This window comes from Pollicipes pollicipes, unplaced genomic scaffold (genome assembly GCF_011947565.3).
Source record: "Pollicipes pollicipes isolate AB1234 unplaced genomic scaffold, Ppol_2.1 Scaffold_7231;HRSCAF=8579_pilon_pilon_pilon, whole genome shotgun sequence".
Taxonomy (NCBI): Eukaryota; Metazoa; Arthropoda; class Thecostraca; order Pollicipedomorpha; family Pollicipedidae; genus Pollicipes; species Pollicipes pollicipes.
The window spans coordinates 7793038-7809357 of NW_023597034.1; the positions used below are offsets into that span (position 1 = coordinate 7793038).

At 49.2% G+C, this 16320-nt stretch overlaps 1 protein-coding gene across 1 annotated transcript in view; it reads left to right on the forward strand.

The window, feature by feature from the left end:
* Positions 1–6762: 6762 nt before the first annotated feature.
* Positions 6763–16320, forward strand: part of LOC119110451 (metabotropic glutamate receptor) — a gene marked incomplete in the record, with an annotated part of 78184 nt that continues 68626 nt past the window's right edge. The window contains 1 exon segment of the mRNA XM_037234282.1: positions 6763–6925. Within this exon segment, the coding sequence (XP_037090177.1) occupies positions 6763–6925 (163 nt within the window).

The window sequence follows — 16320 nt, forward strand, 5'->3', positions numbered from 1 at the left end:
CGCCCAAGCGATTGGACCATGCGGACAAAAGGGGGACGGGCCGACCCAGTTAGAAGAAATCACGAAAAAAAATAGAGCATCTTGCAAGGGTCTGAAATCGAAAGCGGTCCTGACCAAGAAGACTAGCAGGCGTTATCTAGCATGAAGAATTCTCTAAGAAGAAGTCTCGAAGGAGAGTCCACTGGGAGTCTCTGGCAGGTGTTTCCGAGGCAAAGGGGGCGAGTGCCGTGCACCATGTCCGACAGCCGTGCATCGACCTGAGGACGGCCCCGACGCTGATCACCTAGCGACGACCTCTGGCTCCACGGGCGACGGGACGCCGGCCACAACACGCACGATGTGAGTCCACAGGCTGTCGTCCCCATCCTAACCGGACCATGGACGGCTGTACACTGAAGACGTGCCTTGAATCCTTCCCACCGGGTGGGCGCGGCCCACGACAACCTCTTTCTCCTGTGTAATAGGGGCAAGGGGAGTACACGGGTCATGCGGCCCGGGCCGCCCCGTCACTGCGTCTCGGGTAGCGGTGTGATCCCATAATTGAGGGGGAGGGGGGATATGCCGCGCGGTTTGGGCGCCGACCCCGCTTGTAGTAGTGGACCGCAGCGCGCAGAGCGGAAAACAAAGATCAGAAAGGTCAGACAAGTGCGCTGGTGTGATCAACATCTGTGAATAATTTTGTAAATACAGGTGTCGGACCGCATCTTAGTGATATATCGTTGAAACGAAGATCGAGATGACTTTGTCAGGCAGCGACAGAGCACTCACGGCCGGCGTGAGTGGACATGGTGACCGAGGCCAGTGGCACGCGTCTCGATCATCATGTCCACTCACGGCCGGCATGAGTGGACATGGTGACCGAGGCCAGTGGCGCGCGCCTCGGTGCGGTGACTCGTTCGTCGGCCTACACCGAGGCTACTCTGATTTGGCCGTTGGAGGCAGCCCCGTGGAAGCGCAGCGACCCATCATGGCGCTTTCCACCCCCGCGTCGCGGCCGGACGCAGCGCACAGGCCGCGTCTGGATATCAATGACAGGTTTCTCTAGCTAGAACGTTGGTCTGTCTTTCGGCTCGTCGATTCGTCTGCTTTTTGTTTCCTTAAAGAATCCCGATGATTGGGAACGGTAGAACTGAGCTAAAACCCGTCCAGTTCACGTGCGCGGGTTTTGCTTACAATTACGTGTATTTCTCTTTTTAATTAGTTGCTTAATCCTGTTCGCAAAGCTTCAGCCAGACCGACAGACGCTTTTGTTGATTCGCGTCCGGCTGCCCGTTTAACGAGTGACGAGTCGTGCAGTAGCGGTATTGGCTGCCAAGAGTGGAAAACGCGGAGCGCACCCGAGCGATGCGGCTCAGCTATGGTAGGGATTGAGGAGGATCCAGCCGACTGCAGTCCTGCTCTTACGCAGATAAACGTGTAATGAACAGCGCGACTGGAAGGCACGGTCACGTATTCTCTGTTGACTATAAGACGGCGACTCGTTCGTTTGTCCATTACTGAACCTCAGGCGCGGCAGCATGGAGAGGCAAAGGTCATGGTATGGCCAGGGACCAGTTCGGAACGTCCGGGATGCAGAGTCATGCACGGCGATAACTGGATCAACCCGCTGATGTGCAACGCCTCGGGAGAGATCAGAAAACAGCCCGTTCTCTTCCCACGTGACGTACGCCGGGCCTTATGAGACCTTGGCGGCGGGATGTTCGGTACGGATAGGGATCCCGCCATTGGCGCTTATAGGTAGGGCAACAAGAGACCAAGTTGTCGGACAGGTCGGTCAGGCCGAGTCTCTAGAGTGCGCCGGCCGTGGAGACCGTAAGGCGTAGACATAGGTCATGCCGGGCGTTCGTCGTCTGCCGATGGGTTCCACCATCCACCTCATCAGGTGCGCTGCCTACCTCCAGGTCTCTGGGTGACGCGCTCTAGGGCGGTGGCTTGCAGAGTTCGCTCCGACAGGCGGGGGGGGGGGGGGGGGGGGGCGAGGACGCAGAGGCACCGGAGGCGACGTCTTCCTACTGGACCTAAGGCGTGTTGCCTAAGGCGTGTGAGCAGCAGTGAGAAGCTGCGAGCGGTGGGCCGGGCCGCTCCATCGTGGGCGAGACGCCAGCGAGCGTCGTCTAAATAGTGAGCCGTTACCTGGAGGTCAGGGAACGAGTCGTCGTCCAGCTTTGGTACACCGGATGCCGGCTCAGCAGCCGCGTCGGTGCCAAGCTGATAACAAATTGAGCTGATATGCTTAAAATAGGTCATGAAGGTGGCTACATTGTATGCTTTAAATGCGTTAAATAACTTTAATTTAACCCTAACGATGACACACGCAGACGTGTCAACTATAATGTCAATGCGCTGGGTAAGAATGGGGGGGGGGGCGCAAAGGGGGTAGGGCCTACCCATGTGCGAGCCAAGAATGAGCTGGGCTGACATGAGCGCCAGCGGATATGTAGGCTCAGAGTTAGTGTGGTTGGGCGCCGAACGCATGGAGTGGGTGTGGCTTGCTTAAGAAGGAAGAGGCCTTCCTGGTCCGATACCCAGCGGGCCCTTGCCAGTGTCATGCGCCGTCCGATACCCAGCGGGCCCTTGCCAGTGTAATGCGCCGTCCGATATCCAGCGGGCCCTTGCCAGTGTAATGCGCCGTCCGATATCCAGCGGGCCCTTGCCAGTGTAATGCGCCGTTCGATATCCAGCGGGCCCTTGCCAGTGTCATGCGCTGGTTGTGCGGGATCCCCGTCAATTTGAGAGCACCATGGAACTCAGGATGTTTAACATTTCTCAATGCATTTGGCCATTTAAATACTGCCGCCAACCAAACGATGGAGGTGGGGTGCCATAGCTAAAGGCGGGCAGCCCTGTGCGGCGAGACAGCTGTTCGTGGTGCCTGACCGGACCATTCATCCATCAATGTCCCGGCCACCCGCGTCACCTCAGCCCTGTGGCTCACACGTGTGTATTGATGTCGGCTGTACCGGAGCCCATAACGTGCCGGGTCGTGCGCTGTCATCATCAGGCCCGTATGCTGACCAATGGGCTATTGATGATAAATTTGCTCTTGCGAGGAGGCATGACGGCGGCAGCTGGCGGCGCACAGCCAACGGCAGTCGGCAGCTGCGCAGCGCACGCACCCCACCGCAGAAACCACCACTTGTACACACACACACACACACTTATAGGAATGTTTGCTAAAAGTCTGAGCATATTTGTGCCCGTATCCGGTAAAAGCCTGGATCTTATGGTCTCCTGACATTAATAGCTGTTCATACAACGTTGTAAAATGATTGAATTCACCCAATATTCATAGACAGCGTGTAAAAAATTGACGGTAGTGGAAGCTCAGTGGGCACCATGCAAAGTTCAGATAGTGTTTGAAGGCTGCTCGCACCAAAGCCACGCTGATGTTCACCGAAGATCGATGAAAAATTTTGAAATAATTGAACTCAATCCAGTTTAATCGAATTCTAGCGTCGTGAAGCACACCTTTCAGTGCGGTGCTCCGCGCGAATAATTCGATCAATGAGGCAGAAATTCAGCCAAGCTTTAATTTGAAATAGCAATGAGAGGCCGGTCAGGCCCGCCGCCCTTTGCCACGCAGTGAATGAATTGAGATAAAAAGCTTACGTTATTTGGCGTGCATCGAAACTATCTCGCACGCTGGCAACGTCGATCACAAATCATGGTAGTTGCCTGACACGCACTATTGTGACACGTTTTCTCTCTAGTCTGTGCGGCACGTTTCCACGTCACGTTCGTGACCAGTTAATTCAAGATGTCGTTTTGGGAAGGAAAACGCCACGGGTCGATCCAGTGGCTTTACGAATTGGTCGGTTTTGGTTGGTTACGAGGCTTACGACTGTCTTCCATGCAAAGTGGAGCGAATCACTGCGTTGATGAAGCATGTTTCTGAATAAAAAAGGATAAACGTGCTGCGAAATATTGTGCGCACTATTTTGTCCCATTCGCTGTGTGTTTTAAGACTTTTGGAAATGTTAGAAGTTTTCAGTGTCTGAGCCTCTTTGAGCGCACGGCATACGTGCAATATCTCGTTATATGATGCGTCATTGTTCACAAAGCATTTTTCATGACTTTTGCAGGGCAAACAAGGGTGATATGGGTCGTAAAGGGCTTCCAAAAGATGTTGACTAATGACTGTGATTTGGGCTCCGGTTGTTAATGGCGGGGTAGCTTTTTCGTGCTTTATTCTGGTGAGGGCCGAAATAAAATCTCTCCGTAGTACTGCGCCTGTAGGAACTGTAGGTGTAGGTATGATGATAACCACGGCATGAATGAGAGCGTAGGCGTTCTCTTCGGCCGATTGGCCATGATCACACACATACCGTCATCAAACCGTGTCCAACATCAATGGCGAAGCGCACCAGAGCGACAGAGATATTGGGCAGATATCGCGGCCACCCGACGGGCAATTTGATACATCTGATCGGCACATCTTGTCTGAGCGGTCCAATATTAGCCGGCCGGACGTCTAAACTTGTCCGAGGCGCGCCGCCGTCGGGTGGGCGGTCCTTTCAGGGCCGGCACCTGACCCGGTCACGCACGGCGGCGCCCTGTCCGCCTGCTGTCCCGAGTCCGCCCCAAACCTGGCAGCCGCTCTGGCCTCAGAACACACCACCTCTGCATGAATGGGGATTCGGGACAAGCAGCAAGCGAGGGTGAGCTGCTGTGCCGCGGTTAGGAATCTGATAATAGGTGCTGCGCTGTTGGCAGCCAGAGTTTTTTTAGTAACTGGGGTTGTGATCTCCCTGCTGCATTTATATTTTCGAATTTTCGAGATTTTCGAATGCCGCTCGATGGGTTATGCATTTTTGAAAGGCTATGCAAACGATGCAAGCAGTGTATGTGAAAGTCAACTTAAGTTTCTTGTACATTGTTAGTGTTTTCACCGTTACAAAGCCCACTGTGATACCACAAATTTTTCTTTCTTTTTTCCTTCTTCGACTACCAGGCTTCATAACTTTTAAAATATCAACAAAAACCTACACACACAGCTATGTCATGGTCATTCCCAGGCAAATCATGAATCACCCAATTAGTCCGTGTCTGACGATATTTGGTTCCCCCTGAAATCAGATTAAATCGTTCTCACATGTCATCATTACATTATTCTGTTCTCTACCTCCCTAGCAAGAATATTGGCTCTCTGGCTTATGTTAATTTTCTATAAACCATGAGAATAAAGTTGTTTTCTAACCACACTATATCATGTTGCAGATACTTGCTTCACGCTTAAGAGCACGTGAGAAATCCAACGCACATTTTTGAGCAATCTTATCGCCCGAAAGGCTTTACACATATTGAAAACGTGGGAGGAAATATGCTGTGAACTTTTTCAATAAAACCTCTTTCCTAGGGATGTGCCTTGTACATATACGCCCATTGAGATTGGAAAACTCTGCACATTTCCCCTATCGACAACAAAATGTAATTTTGAACCGAATGCGGTCGTGGAAGGACCTCTTCTTGAGCGCGTCTGATTCTGTGCGCGTCGCAGACCTCATCACAGCCATACAAAGGCGTCGATAGTGTCATCCATTTACTGGCAGCACGCAAATGCCCTTTCCCGTGGCCAAAGCCTGGCAGATCGGCACATCTACGACGCGGCAGGTGTTATCAATGGGTGTCGATTTGGCCTCATCAACCACAATGAACAATGGTTACAGGAAAGTGGTGGGCACCTCATCTGTCTCCATGAATATGCGATAGAGTTTCGACTGGCGTCAGCCTCGCATAAAGCTCCGCACCGCGAACAAGATGTATCGTCGGACATGCAGTATTTAAGAAAATTTACTCGTGAGCTGGCAGAAATCCCCAACAATATGCTCCGTATGTGATTTGGGGGAGATTGAGTAGAAAAATTGATATATTTCACAAGTCACAAGAGTGAAGTCGAGTGTGTGCATGTTTGTTTGTGTGTGTGTGTGTGTGTGTGTGTGTGTGTGTGTGTGTGTGTGTGTGTGTGTGTGTGTGTGTGTGTGTGTGTGTGTGTGTGTGTGTGTGTGTGTGTGTGTGTGTGTGTGTGTGTGTGTGTGTGTGTGTCTGTGTGCTGCACTCTCAACTCGTGTGAACGATTCATCATCTATTTACTGCCACACTTGGTTTCCTTCGGTTGGCTGAATAACAAACGTAATTTTTCTTGCCGTTGAAACCTCTCTTTCCGAGCAGCCTTCTCGCTGCTTTGTCGTAAATATGGTTGCGCCAATGCATCAAGCGTCTCTTCAAAACGACAATATCTTCAAGCAACAAAATATCCGAGCTTGTTTTCCTTTGGCCTCGCCGCAATTCCTCTCGAAACGGCCTGGTCAATAAACGGAACCGCTCAGGTGTGGAACTCGATCGAGGCGCACGCGGCTGAGTTTGTTTAATATCTTCGCCGTCTCCGCCCCGCGACGGCAGGTCGGGTCACCAACAGATGGTAAACACGGGCACACCCGAACGCCCTCCGAAGCGGTGGTGAGATCGAAGCGTTGCGCAGGGGTGCCCGAGTGCCGGAGCCTGACGTGACGTGTGCGAACCATGCCGCCGTGTGTGCCCATGAGTCTACTGCTGGTGCTGGCGGCGGCTGGCGCGACGGTCAGCTGGCAGGAGCGGGTACCGCGCGGCCTCCGAACCCGGCCGCACACGCGCCACGGTCATGGGCCGCGCGCCGCGCTTGACCGCCGGCCGCCCAAGTTCGTGGCCGAGCTGGACGGCGACGTGGTGCTCGGCGGCCTGATGATGGTGCACGAGCGCGGCGAGGCGCACACGTGCGGCCCCATCATGCCGCAGGGCGGCGTCCAGGCGCTGGAGGCCATGATGTACACGCTGCAGCACGTGAACGCGCCGCCCGGCCTCGTGCCCGGCGTCACCATCGGTGCCCACATTCTCGACGACTGCGACAAGGACACCTACGGCCTGGAGCAGGCCGTCGACTTTATCAAAGGTGAGCTGGGCGTGCCGCCGCCGGCGGGTCCACCGCAACGGTCTGGCACGAGGCGGGACTGAGGAGCAGGTGCAGGCACGAGGATGCTGTGCAGAGCTTCACTGGCTGAACTCCGCGTCGGTAAGGAGGCTGGCATGGCGTGAAGTGACCGCCATGGAGGGAGGGGAGGTGGGACCGCCTGTCTGTCTGTCTGTCTCCAGACGCGGGCTCAGATGCGACCGGAGATGGCTTGAGTTTGGGCTGGCTCGGTCGGGACCGGCACAGAGTGACAGCCGTCCCGATCGCGTGCCTCGCAGCACTGCTTCGGACGCGCCACGGCCGGCTGTGATACGCCGCCTGGAGTGATTTGCGCTGGCGGGATAGCACATAATGGACTGGCTTTTAGCGTACACGTGGGCCAGAGTTGCATTGAGCAGCTTGGTCGTGGCTGCTCTCGTCAAGAATGGTTGCTGGGAGCGAATTTTTTCCGTTCGGAACATTAAGGCAGGAGAATGAAACATTGAAATCGCCGACGTGGGCCGTGTATCGGACGAAAAACATCCAGAGTGCTTTTAGGAAATGAAGTCAATCTCATCATTGATTTCATCATCAAACTGTTGGCGCTGTCACGCTGTCTAACCGCTTTCATCATCCAACAACAGCTGTCTGGTACGTATGCCGATTACCGGAATTACTACGACCATGTTGCTTAAATACGAGGGCTTTGGTAGCAGACACAACGACCATGCTTCTTTCTGCGGTGCTTCAACTTCCGAGCACAGATCAGATGGACAGGGACAACACAACCCATCGTCGCTGCTAGCGTGTTTGGAAAGTTTAGATAGCCACAGACAGTCTGCAAATATACTGCAAAGTTATAAGGACAACACTTAAACTGGCAAGAGGACGGGAAAAGCTTTAAATCAGTGGATACTTGCACCCCCTTTTTTGCATGTGCAAATGGTAAGACAGAGTGTGAACACTCCCTGGATATATGGCTAATAGTTTCGGCAAGAGAAAACTGACTATAATTTCTTCTCGTTTTAACTTTTGACTTCCGTTTGATAGAAGCCGCGTAAGCAGATATGTCCTTCTAACCCGTTTTGAACGAAAAGCTCGGTCAATGCAATTTTTTCTCTCGAGCTCGTTACTTTCACCATAATGTGAAATGCCCGCCGTTCTTGCAGCTTGTTTGCATTAATTACCGGTTCCAAATTGACCTGGTTTAACGGCTTTAGTTGCCCATGCAATGCACGATTGCTGCCTTTGGAAAGCCTGATGCTGGTACGAGTTGCAATGGCACGCTTGAATTTTAGTCATAGAGCTCCAGCAACTGAATCGCCGTTGTACCGTGTCCGAAGTGGCGTTAACTGCCGTCAGCCAGAATTGCGTACAAGCTTCTTCCGTTTCGGCGAAACGAACCATGTCAGTGTGCTATGGCCTTTGCACCTTCACCAAGGATGCTTAAACAGATGAAAGCTTATTGTCAACGGCAGCAATTCGACGACGGGCCACGCTGCGCAGTTTATATGGCGCCACTGCCACGTTCATCTTTTTGTGGTAGTTTCACATTTTGTATAAGTGACACCAGGGAACGCTCAGCGAAACACCAGATGCTAGCGCTGATAAAGATCGATGTGGAAAAAATAGATCCAAATGACTCCTGGCACGCTTTTTGGCATTCTCCCCTCGTCGTATCCGTAGTGCTGTCACCGCCCCAATCACTTCAAAATGCTTCTGGTTGTAATCAGCTTGAAACGTACGCTGTTTATGCAAAACGTATGGACGAACATTCCCACTTACGGAGAAGAAATCAAATTGAATGCATGTATTGTGAGGTGGGAGTGTTGGAGTTGCAATCTCAAGTCCTTTTTTGGAAATTTGTGCTCAAAAGCTCAAAAATAACATTTGGAGGACAGGAGTCCAGACGATTTTCTCATGTTGACCCATTGTTTTTGTGCTGTTGCATATTTGTGAGACATGCCACCGGATACTTTTTTCATTCAAACAGATCAGGTATGCCGGAACTGTCACCTATTTTCTGTCTGTACGAAAAGACTGACACCATAACTGCTCGCACCAACATGATCCCACCAAGGCCGTTGATTGGGGCAAAGCCAGACAATAGTGACTTTTTGTCTGGTTATCGTGACATAAAAGAGCTATGGTAATCAGCCTATACATACAAAAACATATGCACCCAGCACAGTCAGTACAGAGTACGATTACCACCGCAAAATTAAGTGTCAGTACACCCAATCACTCGCGGCATGTAACCCTCGTTTGAGAGAGCGATTGAAACATCTTACTTGCAGCCAGAAAACCACATTTTAAGAGTGTGGATCTATGCCAACCATTTCCTGAATTTCCACAATACCTTCTGGTCGAAAACGCCCATAAAATTTGCGTCATTAGGAACTTAGTGCCGACATCATTTTACAAGTCGTTTTGCCGTTTAGAAAGTTTTGCCAAAGCTTGTTTGAGTTTTGAAAAGTTTGGCACCGTAATTCTTCGTAAAAGCGGCTATTGATATACAGTTTAATTGACTGTAATAGCTTTTTAGATCGCAGAAGAAAGCCATTAACCATCTATATGACACTCAAACCATCACAATCACTTTTCTGTGGCTTTATGAGTTTGGAGCTCTCATGATGACAATCCTTAATCCTCATCTTACCAGGTACTAGTAGGCGAAGAGTGAGAGGTAGAGGTGCTGGCTAAGCAACATTATCAAGTAAGCATCTTTGGATACGGAGCACAACATGTACTGTCCAAGCTGAAGATAACAGACTTGTAAATGTAACCAGATGACCTTTAACTTTCTAAATAAGATTTGTGACAGTAAGGCCAATGTTTGCTCAACAATGCTATCAGACTCATACCTCCATTATGTTATTGATCGATTATTGTCAGCACAAGAACTTCAAAGTCATAACACCAAAAACATCAGGAGCATAAGGCTGTTCTTGTAAATATCAGTTCTGAGGATATGCGCTGACAATGAACTTGTTAAAGCTCACGGCAAAATTAATATTGCTTCAGCGTGCGGAATGCAGGGTTTCTTAATGTCATTTGCTGTTATACATGTTTCCACATCGCAAGTACATACCCTGTTACATATTGCCGTGATTTGTTAGTTTGTTGGTCATATGCACACACTTTATCACAACGCGCTTACGTTTTCTCCAAAGCCGGCTATATGTTGTGATCTTTGACCCAGGTGACGTGAAGCTCTTATACAGACCCCCGTTCACACATTCAAACACCATTTCAGCCAATATTTGCATCGGACGTCGTTTTGCTCTTACGATGCTACACACTTATTTTTGATTAAAATGATGCCGCTTCCAATATATATCTAGCTGTGGTGCATGCCTCGCAGCTACGTTTCCACACATTGCACATTTTTTTCTACATAAACATACTCACGCCAGTGCGATTGTCCAATTCTGGTCGCGTACCATGCAAACACCAACGCGACTCTGTAAACAAATTTTGGGCCTCTCCTTAAGCTCGGTGACATTTAATGATCTGCTAATCATCAGGTCACCGAGGGAGTCCACAAATAGCATGCCATGTATTCAAATGGATCTCCACGCTGAAGCTCAAGCTCAAAATGGATAGCAAAAATGTGCTTCAATGCCTTATCCTGCGCCTTTGGCATTGCCTTCATTACATTGATACTCCCCCGGGTAAACGCTTGGGCACTCTTTGCTTGGGTGGGGGTCAGTGTGACCCCTTGAGATCTCAAGAGCTAGGAGAATTGGAGACACTAAATTCACAAGGGATATTGGCTTGTACGTGAGATCACTTAGATCAAAGTTGGAAGCTATTCGGTCATGGCTTTCGGGTCAAATAAGATCAAACAACGTTTAACTCCAGGCTAGTCTTCAAATTGCCCGCAAAACCTAGATACCTGTTCTAAGCAAATGACCACATGCTTATTAAAGTTCGGTGGCCTTGTCTGACCTTAAGAATGTCATGGTGACCAAAATGATAGAAGACTGCTTGGAGTTTGGTGTTTGAATAAGCGACAAAGGTTACGCTAGGCAGTGGGTTTGTAAACAAATGCTGACCGAGGTCATTTAAGGTCAGTGGCCTATTTTGACCTTAAAAAAGTCCATGGAAGGTGTATAATGCGGTTCCTGTTCTCAATTAACTTAAAATAAACATAAGAAACTACCCCATACAGTAAGCTCTAGAGTAAAAAAGCAGGTCAGTCTGGCCTTGGTTTGACCTTCATACCTGACACTAGTTCAATTAAATTTAATATTCAATTGTTGTGTTGCCGAAGAACGTGTCTGAGACATGTGTGGCTTCGTCTGACATTCCGTTGTTGCACCAGATTGAACTCTCCCTGGAAATTGGCTTCGCTGAATACACGGCCTGAATTTGACCTACCGTAGGGCAGCGACCTTACAAGGTATATCTAAATGTTTGATATCAAACGGCTTGCTGTGTATTCTTCTACAGCTATGCAATATTTGTCGTGGCTACGCCGCATTGTTCGGAAACCATTCCGGAAAACCTTTGGGGGGTCAAATTGACCCCCTCCCGAGCGCGTGTTAGCACTAGGTTGTTGTCAAAAAGTGGCGTCCCCTTCATCATGGTCCATGCATTCTACTGAATACTTTTGCTGCTTTAGTTCTTGTTTAGCCCCCACCTGTCGGGTGGAAACCATCTAGCCGGACACGTTTGTTGTGATTTTCAACAGCATATATTTGCAAGTGTAGCTTAGGACAGACACGCTCTAATTCGTTCAAAGTTGTATGGCAGTGGAAATAATTGTTTATGAAATGCATTCGAGTTTTTAAAAAAAACTACTATCGTGAACCTGTCTTGCATGATGGTGGTGTGCATTTGAATATCCATGCAGTCGATATGTGGTCCCAGTCGTTCTCTTCCGTGAGTTCTTGGAACACACCGCAGAGGTAAGACTATTCATTTGAGCAATGCGCTTTTCGCCGCTTAAATCAATAATAGTGAGGCACTTGAGTGGCGAACTAAAAAAAACTTTGTCCACAACAATTGCGTTTTTTTTGCATGTAGCAGGTGTCTTTACAGAAATGGCCCCGGCGTCGAAGTGCGAGCTTAAGGGATTTAGCCCAGCAACATATCGCCTTAATTTAACACTCGCTCGGGTGGGGATCAAATTGGTCCCCCGAAGGTTTTTTCGGAATGTCTTCCGGACGATGCGGTGTAGCCACGCCAAATTTTGCATACCTGTGGATGATTAAAAAGCAGATCGTTTCGTATCAAAAACTGAGATGTACCTTGTAAGGTCGTTGGCCTATGACAGGTCAAAGTAAGGTCATGGTCTCAGCGAAGTCAATTTCTAGGGAATCGTTCAATCTGATGCAACAGCGGAGTGTTAAACGGAGACAGACCTCTCTTAGTTACTTTTTTAGTCAACACAACAATTACATGAACAGATTCAGTTGACCTAAGGTCATGTATGGAGGTCCCACCAAGGTCAAAGCTAACCTGTTCTACTACTCTAGGGGTTGCTGTACGGGGAAGATTCTGGTGCTCATTTCGAATTTATTGATAACGGGAACCGCATTATACGCCTTCCATGGACGTCTTAGAGGTCAGAATATGTCACTGACCTAAAATGGCCCGGGTCAACATCCTGTTTTTAGAAACCTACTGCCTACCGTAATCTTTGTCGCTTATTCAAATGCAAAACTTAAAGCAGTGTTGTATGACGTTGGTCACCAGGACCCTCAAAAGGTCAAACAAGGTCACTTACCTTAAATGGACATGTGGCCTTCTGCTTAGAAACAGTTATCTAGGTTATGGGGGCATTTTGTAGACCAACCTGGAATTTGGCCTTGTTTGACCTTATTTGACCCAAAGGTCATAGCCTAGGAACTTCAAACTTTGACCTAAGTGAAGTCACGTCCGGATCAACACGCTCTGTGAATTGGTTATGGGAGTTATGGGGGTTATGGGGGTTATGGGGGCACTTTGTAGACCAACCTGGAATTTGACCTGTTTCGACCTTATCTGACCCAAAGGTCTTAACCTAGGAGCCTCAAACTTTGAACTAAGTGAGGTCACGAACGGACCAACACACTCTGTGAATTTTGTCTCTCTAGCTTTCTTTGTTACTGAGATCTCAGGGGGTCAATTCGACCACCACCCGAGCAAAGGGTATCTAGCCTGCCACCCGGGCGCGTGTTAAATATTCGTTGAACGGTGAAAAGGCATGAAAAAGAAAACAGCTTTTCGTTACCAACCGATGCCAAAAAGCTAAAATGCTGTCATTTCTTCGCCACGTCTTCGTCCGTAGTGCTATAAACTAAGCAATGTCCGAAGGAATGAACATCAATATTAAATGCTACATTATTATCATCAGTGTAAAATCACTAGTGAAAAAATTGCTGTGCCTGCCTCCGAGATGCACTTAAAAATTGTTTTCTCCCCAGATTTGCAGCTGGCAGCAGGGACGTAGTTTCTCAACATTTGTTTTTTGGTGCTGGACAGCTAAATTATGATAAATAAGAAACCATGGATAATAATTATAACTAAAAATAGGAAACTGCATCCCTGGTTAAGAGGTACAATACCGCCGCCTCCCCCGCCCCAACTGAATAAGAAACGACACGCCTTTAGGCCGGTTATGCTAAGTATGCCTTTATCCGATAACTCTGCTAGGTTACTATCAATCTTCATTCAGTGTTTGATGGCCAGGGAATGCAACGTTAGTGCAAATGAACTTCCGAAACGAGATTTGTTGGTGGTTAAGCCGCATGGCATTTCATTTGTCTTTGCTTTTTTGGTTTATTGGAGGTAGCGATCTATTGCGACGGTTTGTTTTGACTTTGATTTGATTCCAGGTGACAATTTAGACGGTTCCAAGTTTCGTCGGTGGCAGAAAAGATACTTTTCAGCCCTGCCTTGAAGAACTACTACAGCCTATGTCGAAGCTCCCGACAAACCTATAGGCACATAATGAATCAGAATAGTGTGCTGCAGCTTTGTACGCACTTAACTCAAGAGCCAGTTTTCGATAGGCCCAGTCCTCTTCACATGGTCAACAGGTAGCATCTGTTAACTGTCTGGCTTACGCTTTGGGTAAAACGATTCCACTGCTGGCTCACTTTTCTTTTCCACGCCCGCTGGTTAGGGTTATCTGAAATTTGTTTTGTTATCTTATCCCAACAAAAACCGAGCAATGATTTATGTCGGGCAGTTAGGAGAACAAAAAGTCCTTACCATGGTAGACCGGCTTCTTTACCCTTTTTGCCTCCGGAGAACTGTGCAATGTATGCTCAGAATACATAACAATTTTTTAAAAATTTCCACAGTCTTGGCAGATATTCTTTGATGCGCCATTTCACTGCCGGTGTAATCGCCATAATCTGGAGCAATCGGTTTCAACATCAGACGGACCGTCAGATTAAGAAGTCTCCAGCTTACTTACGGTGGGCTGGGGAGCGGATACGATGTGCGATATGATGATGCGTGATGTGATCATAGGTAACATGATGTTCAGGTGTTCATAGGTAACATGATGTTCAGGCGTCACGTCGCGTGGAGTTCAGTCTCGCGTTCATCGGGTGCTTGTGGAGTGCGCTGGCATCTGCTGAAGATCACTATTTGGCGGTTCTTAGCGATCATCTGCGGTCGACGTGAGGGACAGAGCAAAGCCTGATTTGTCACGTACCATCTCGTCCAGTACTGACGCAGGGCTTCCCTTACCAACAACCACGCTGAGTATGATCTCTTCAACAATCACCCTCACGGCAGCAACGAAACCCTCTTCGAAGTCACATGCTCAGATGATGGGGTCGCATTTCATTGGTGGTCAGAGCAGCTGCAAGCATGCCGATCTTTCTGCCAATCGGGTCTGCAGACTTATCATGACGTCACTGTCAACATACCAGGCATGCAATGATGCTGTTAGCTGTGGTTGGCACCACGGACAGTTGGCAGCGGCACAGATGGCGATGGGCACCGGGGACAGTGCAGGTTTCCGCGCCGGGAGGAGTTACAGTCATACGGGCTAAGACAGGCCGATACGCCCCACTGTAAATATGCTGATGCGAATGCCGCTCGTTATGACTTAAAGTGGGTTGTACGCTCGTGTAAGTGTGGCATATGTATCCCGTCTTTCTGCAGGACCCTCGGTGATGTGACCGCTCAAGCTTTTCAGCGATCGATAGCCAAGCTATCACGTTAAATTCAAAGGATGGTTGGGGGGGAGGGACTGCCTGCGGGATTGCTCATCGATCTGAACAAGAACATGCGTTCTTGGTGAAATTGGCTGAGGTTGTTGCATAGACGTGCCACTACATCATCGATCCAATGTACCAGCGTAGCATTCACGGCAGGACGTCACCAAGCTGTGCACATTATACGTGACCTGATTTGAAGCCGGCGGAGGTGACAGCTGGGATAAAAAGCGGCGTGACGTAGCTCACAATTGACAGCGGAACATCGCAAAAGGGGACGATGGGTATATACAGCATATAATACATGGACATACAGAGGAGACGAGTGGGGCCATCTGTCCAGGCTTTGTAGCTATGCGTGTTTCTCGGTGGCGTGGTGGCTCAGCATGTGCTACATCTGTTCGGCGACCTGTCATAAACTGCGAGAGAAATATGTTTCGACTCAGGTAAAAAGAAGCAGCAAGCCTAGACGCATCTCAGTCCAATAGCTGGACCGGCGTCATAAGAAATGACACCTCAGGCTCAAGGCTCAGATGCGCTGCTGCAGCTCTTCACTCGCACGGTGGCCGGCACCGTGAAAGGCGGCACACACACTCAATACCACAATACTCTCTGGGTCCTCTAATTGCTGAGTAAGAGCCCTCTGCAGCCGAAGGCACCCAGCACGTAAAAATATCCAGCGCAGGGGACTCGGGCCAGCTACCGTTCAACATTGAGGTACTGCGATTTCGAAGACAGGACGATCCAAATTAAGCTCCAACAGACGCAAGCTCGAGAGAAGTTATCCGGTGGGAGGAGAAGGTCATGGCTCACAGTAGAACGCTGCGCTTAACAAAGTAACGCCACCGGTCACCTGCCTATGTCGCAATCGAGGCAGAAAAGATAGAGCCTCGCGGCTTTCCTGCCAGTGGTCTTTACGCATCAACAGCAAATTTGTTGTATAGACTCGTCATGACATGCTCTAGTCGCATGGGAATGGATGGCTCTGCGTCGAAGCCTGCCTTCAAACACGGTCTTATTTATTAATTCAAAGCGTGTGAAGTCAAAGATACACATTAATACTCCGAGTGAAATAGGGGTATCACAGATGATCAGGAAGCATAAACAGATGGTACCCTCCACAATCTAATGGAAGAACAGATATCCTCGTGTGATAGCGTGATTGTAAGAAAACTTGGAAACTGTGGTACAGGCGATGCTGGGAAGCTTCCAAAAGTCGCTGAGTCGCGAGCGTCA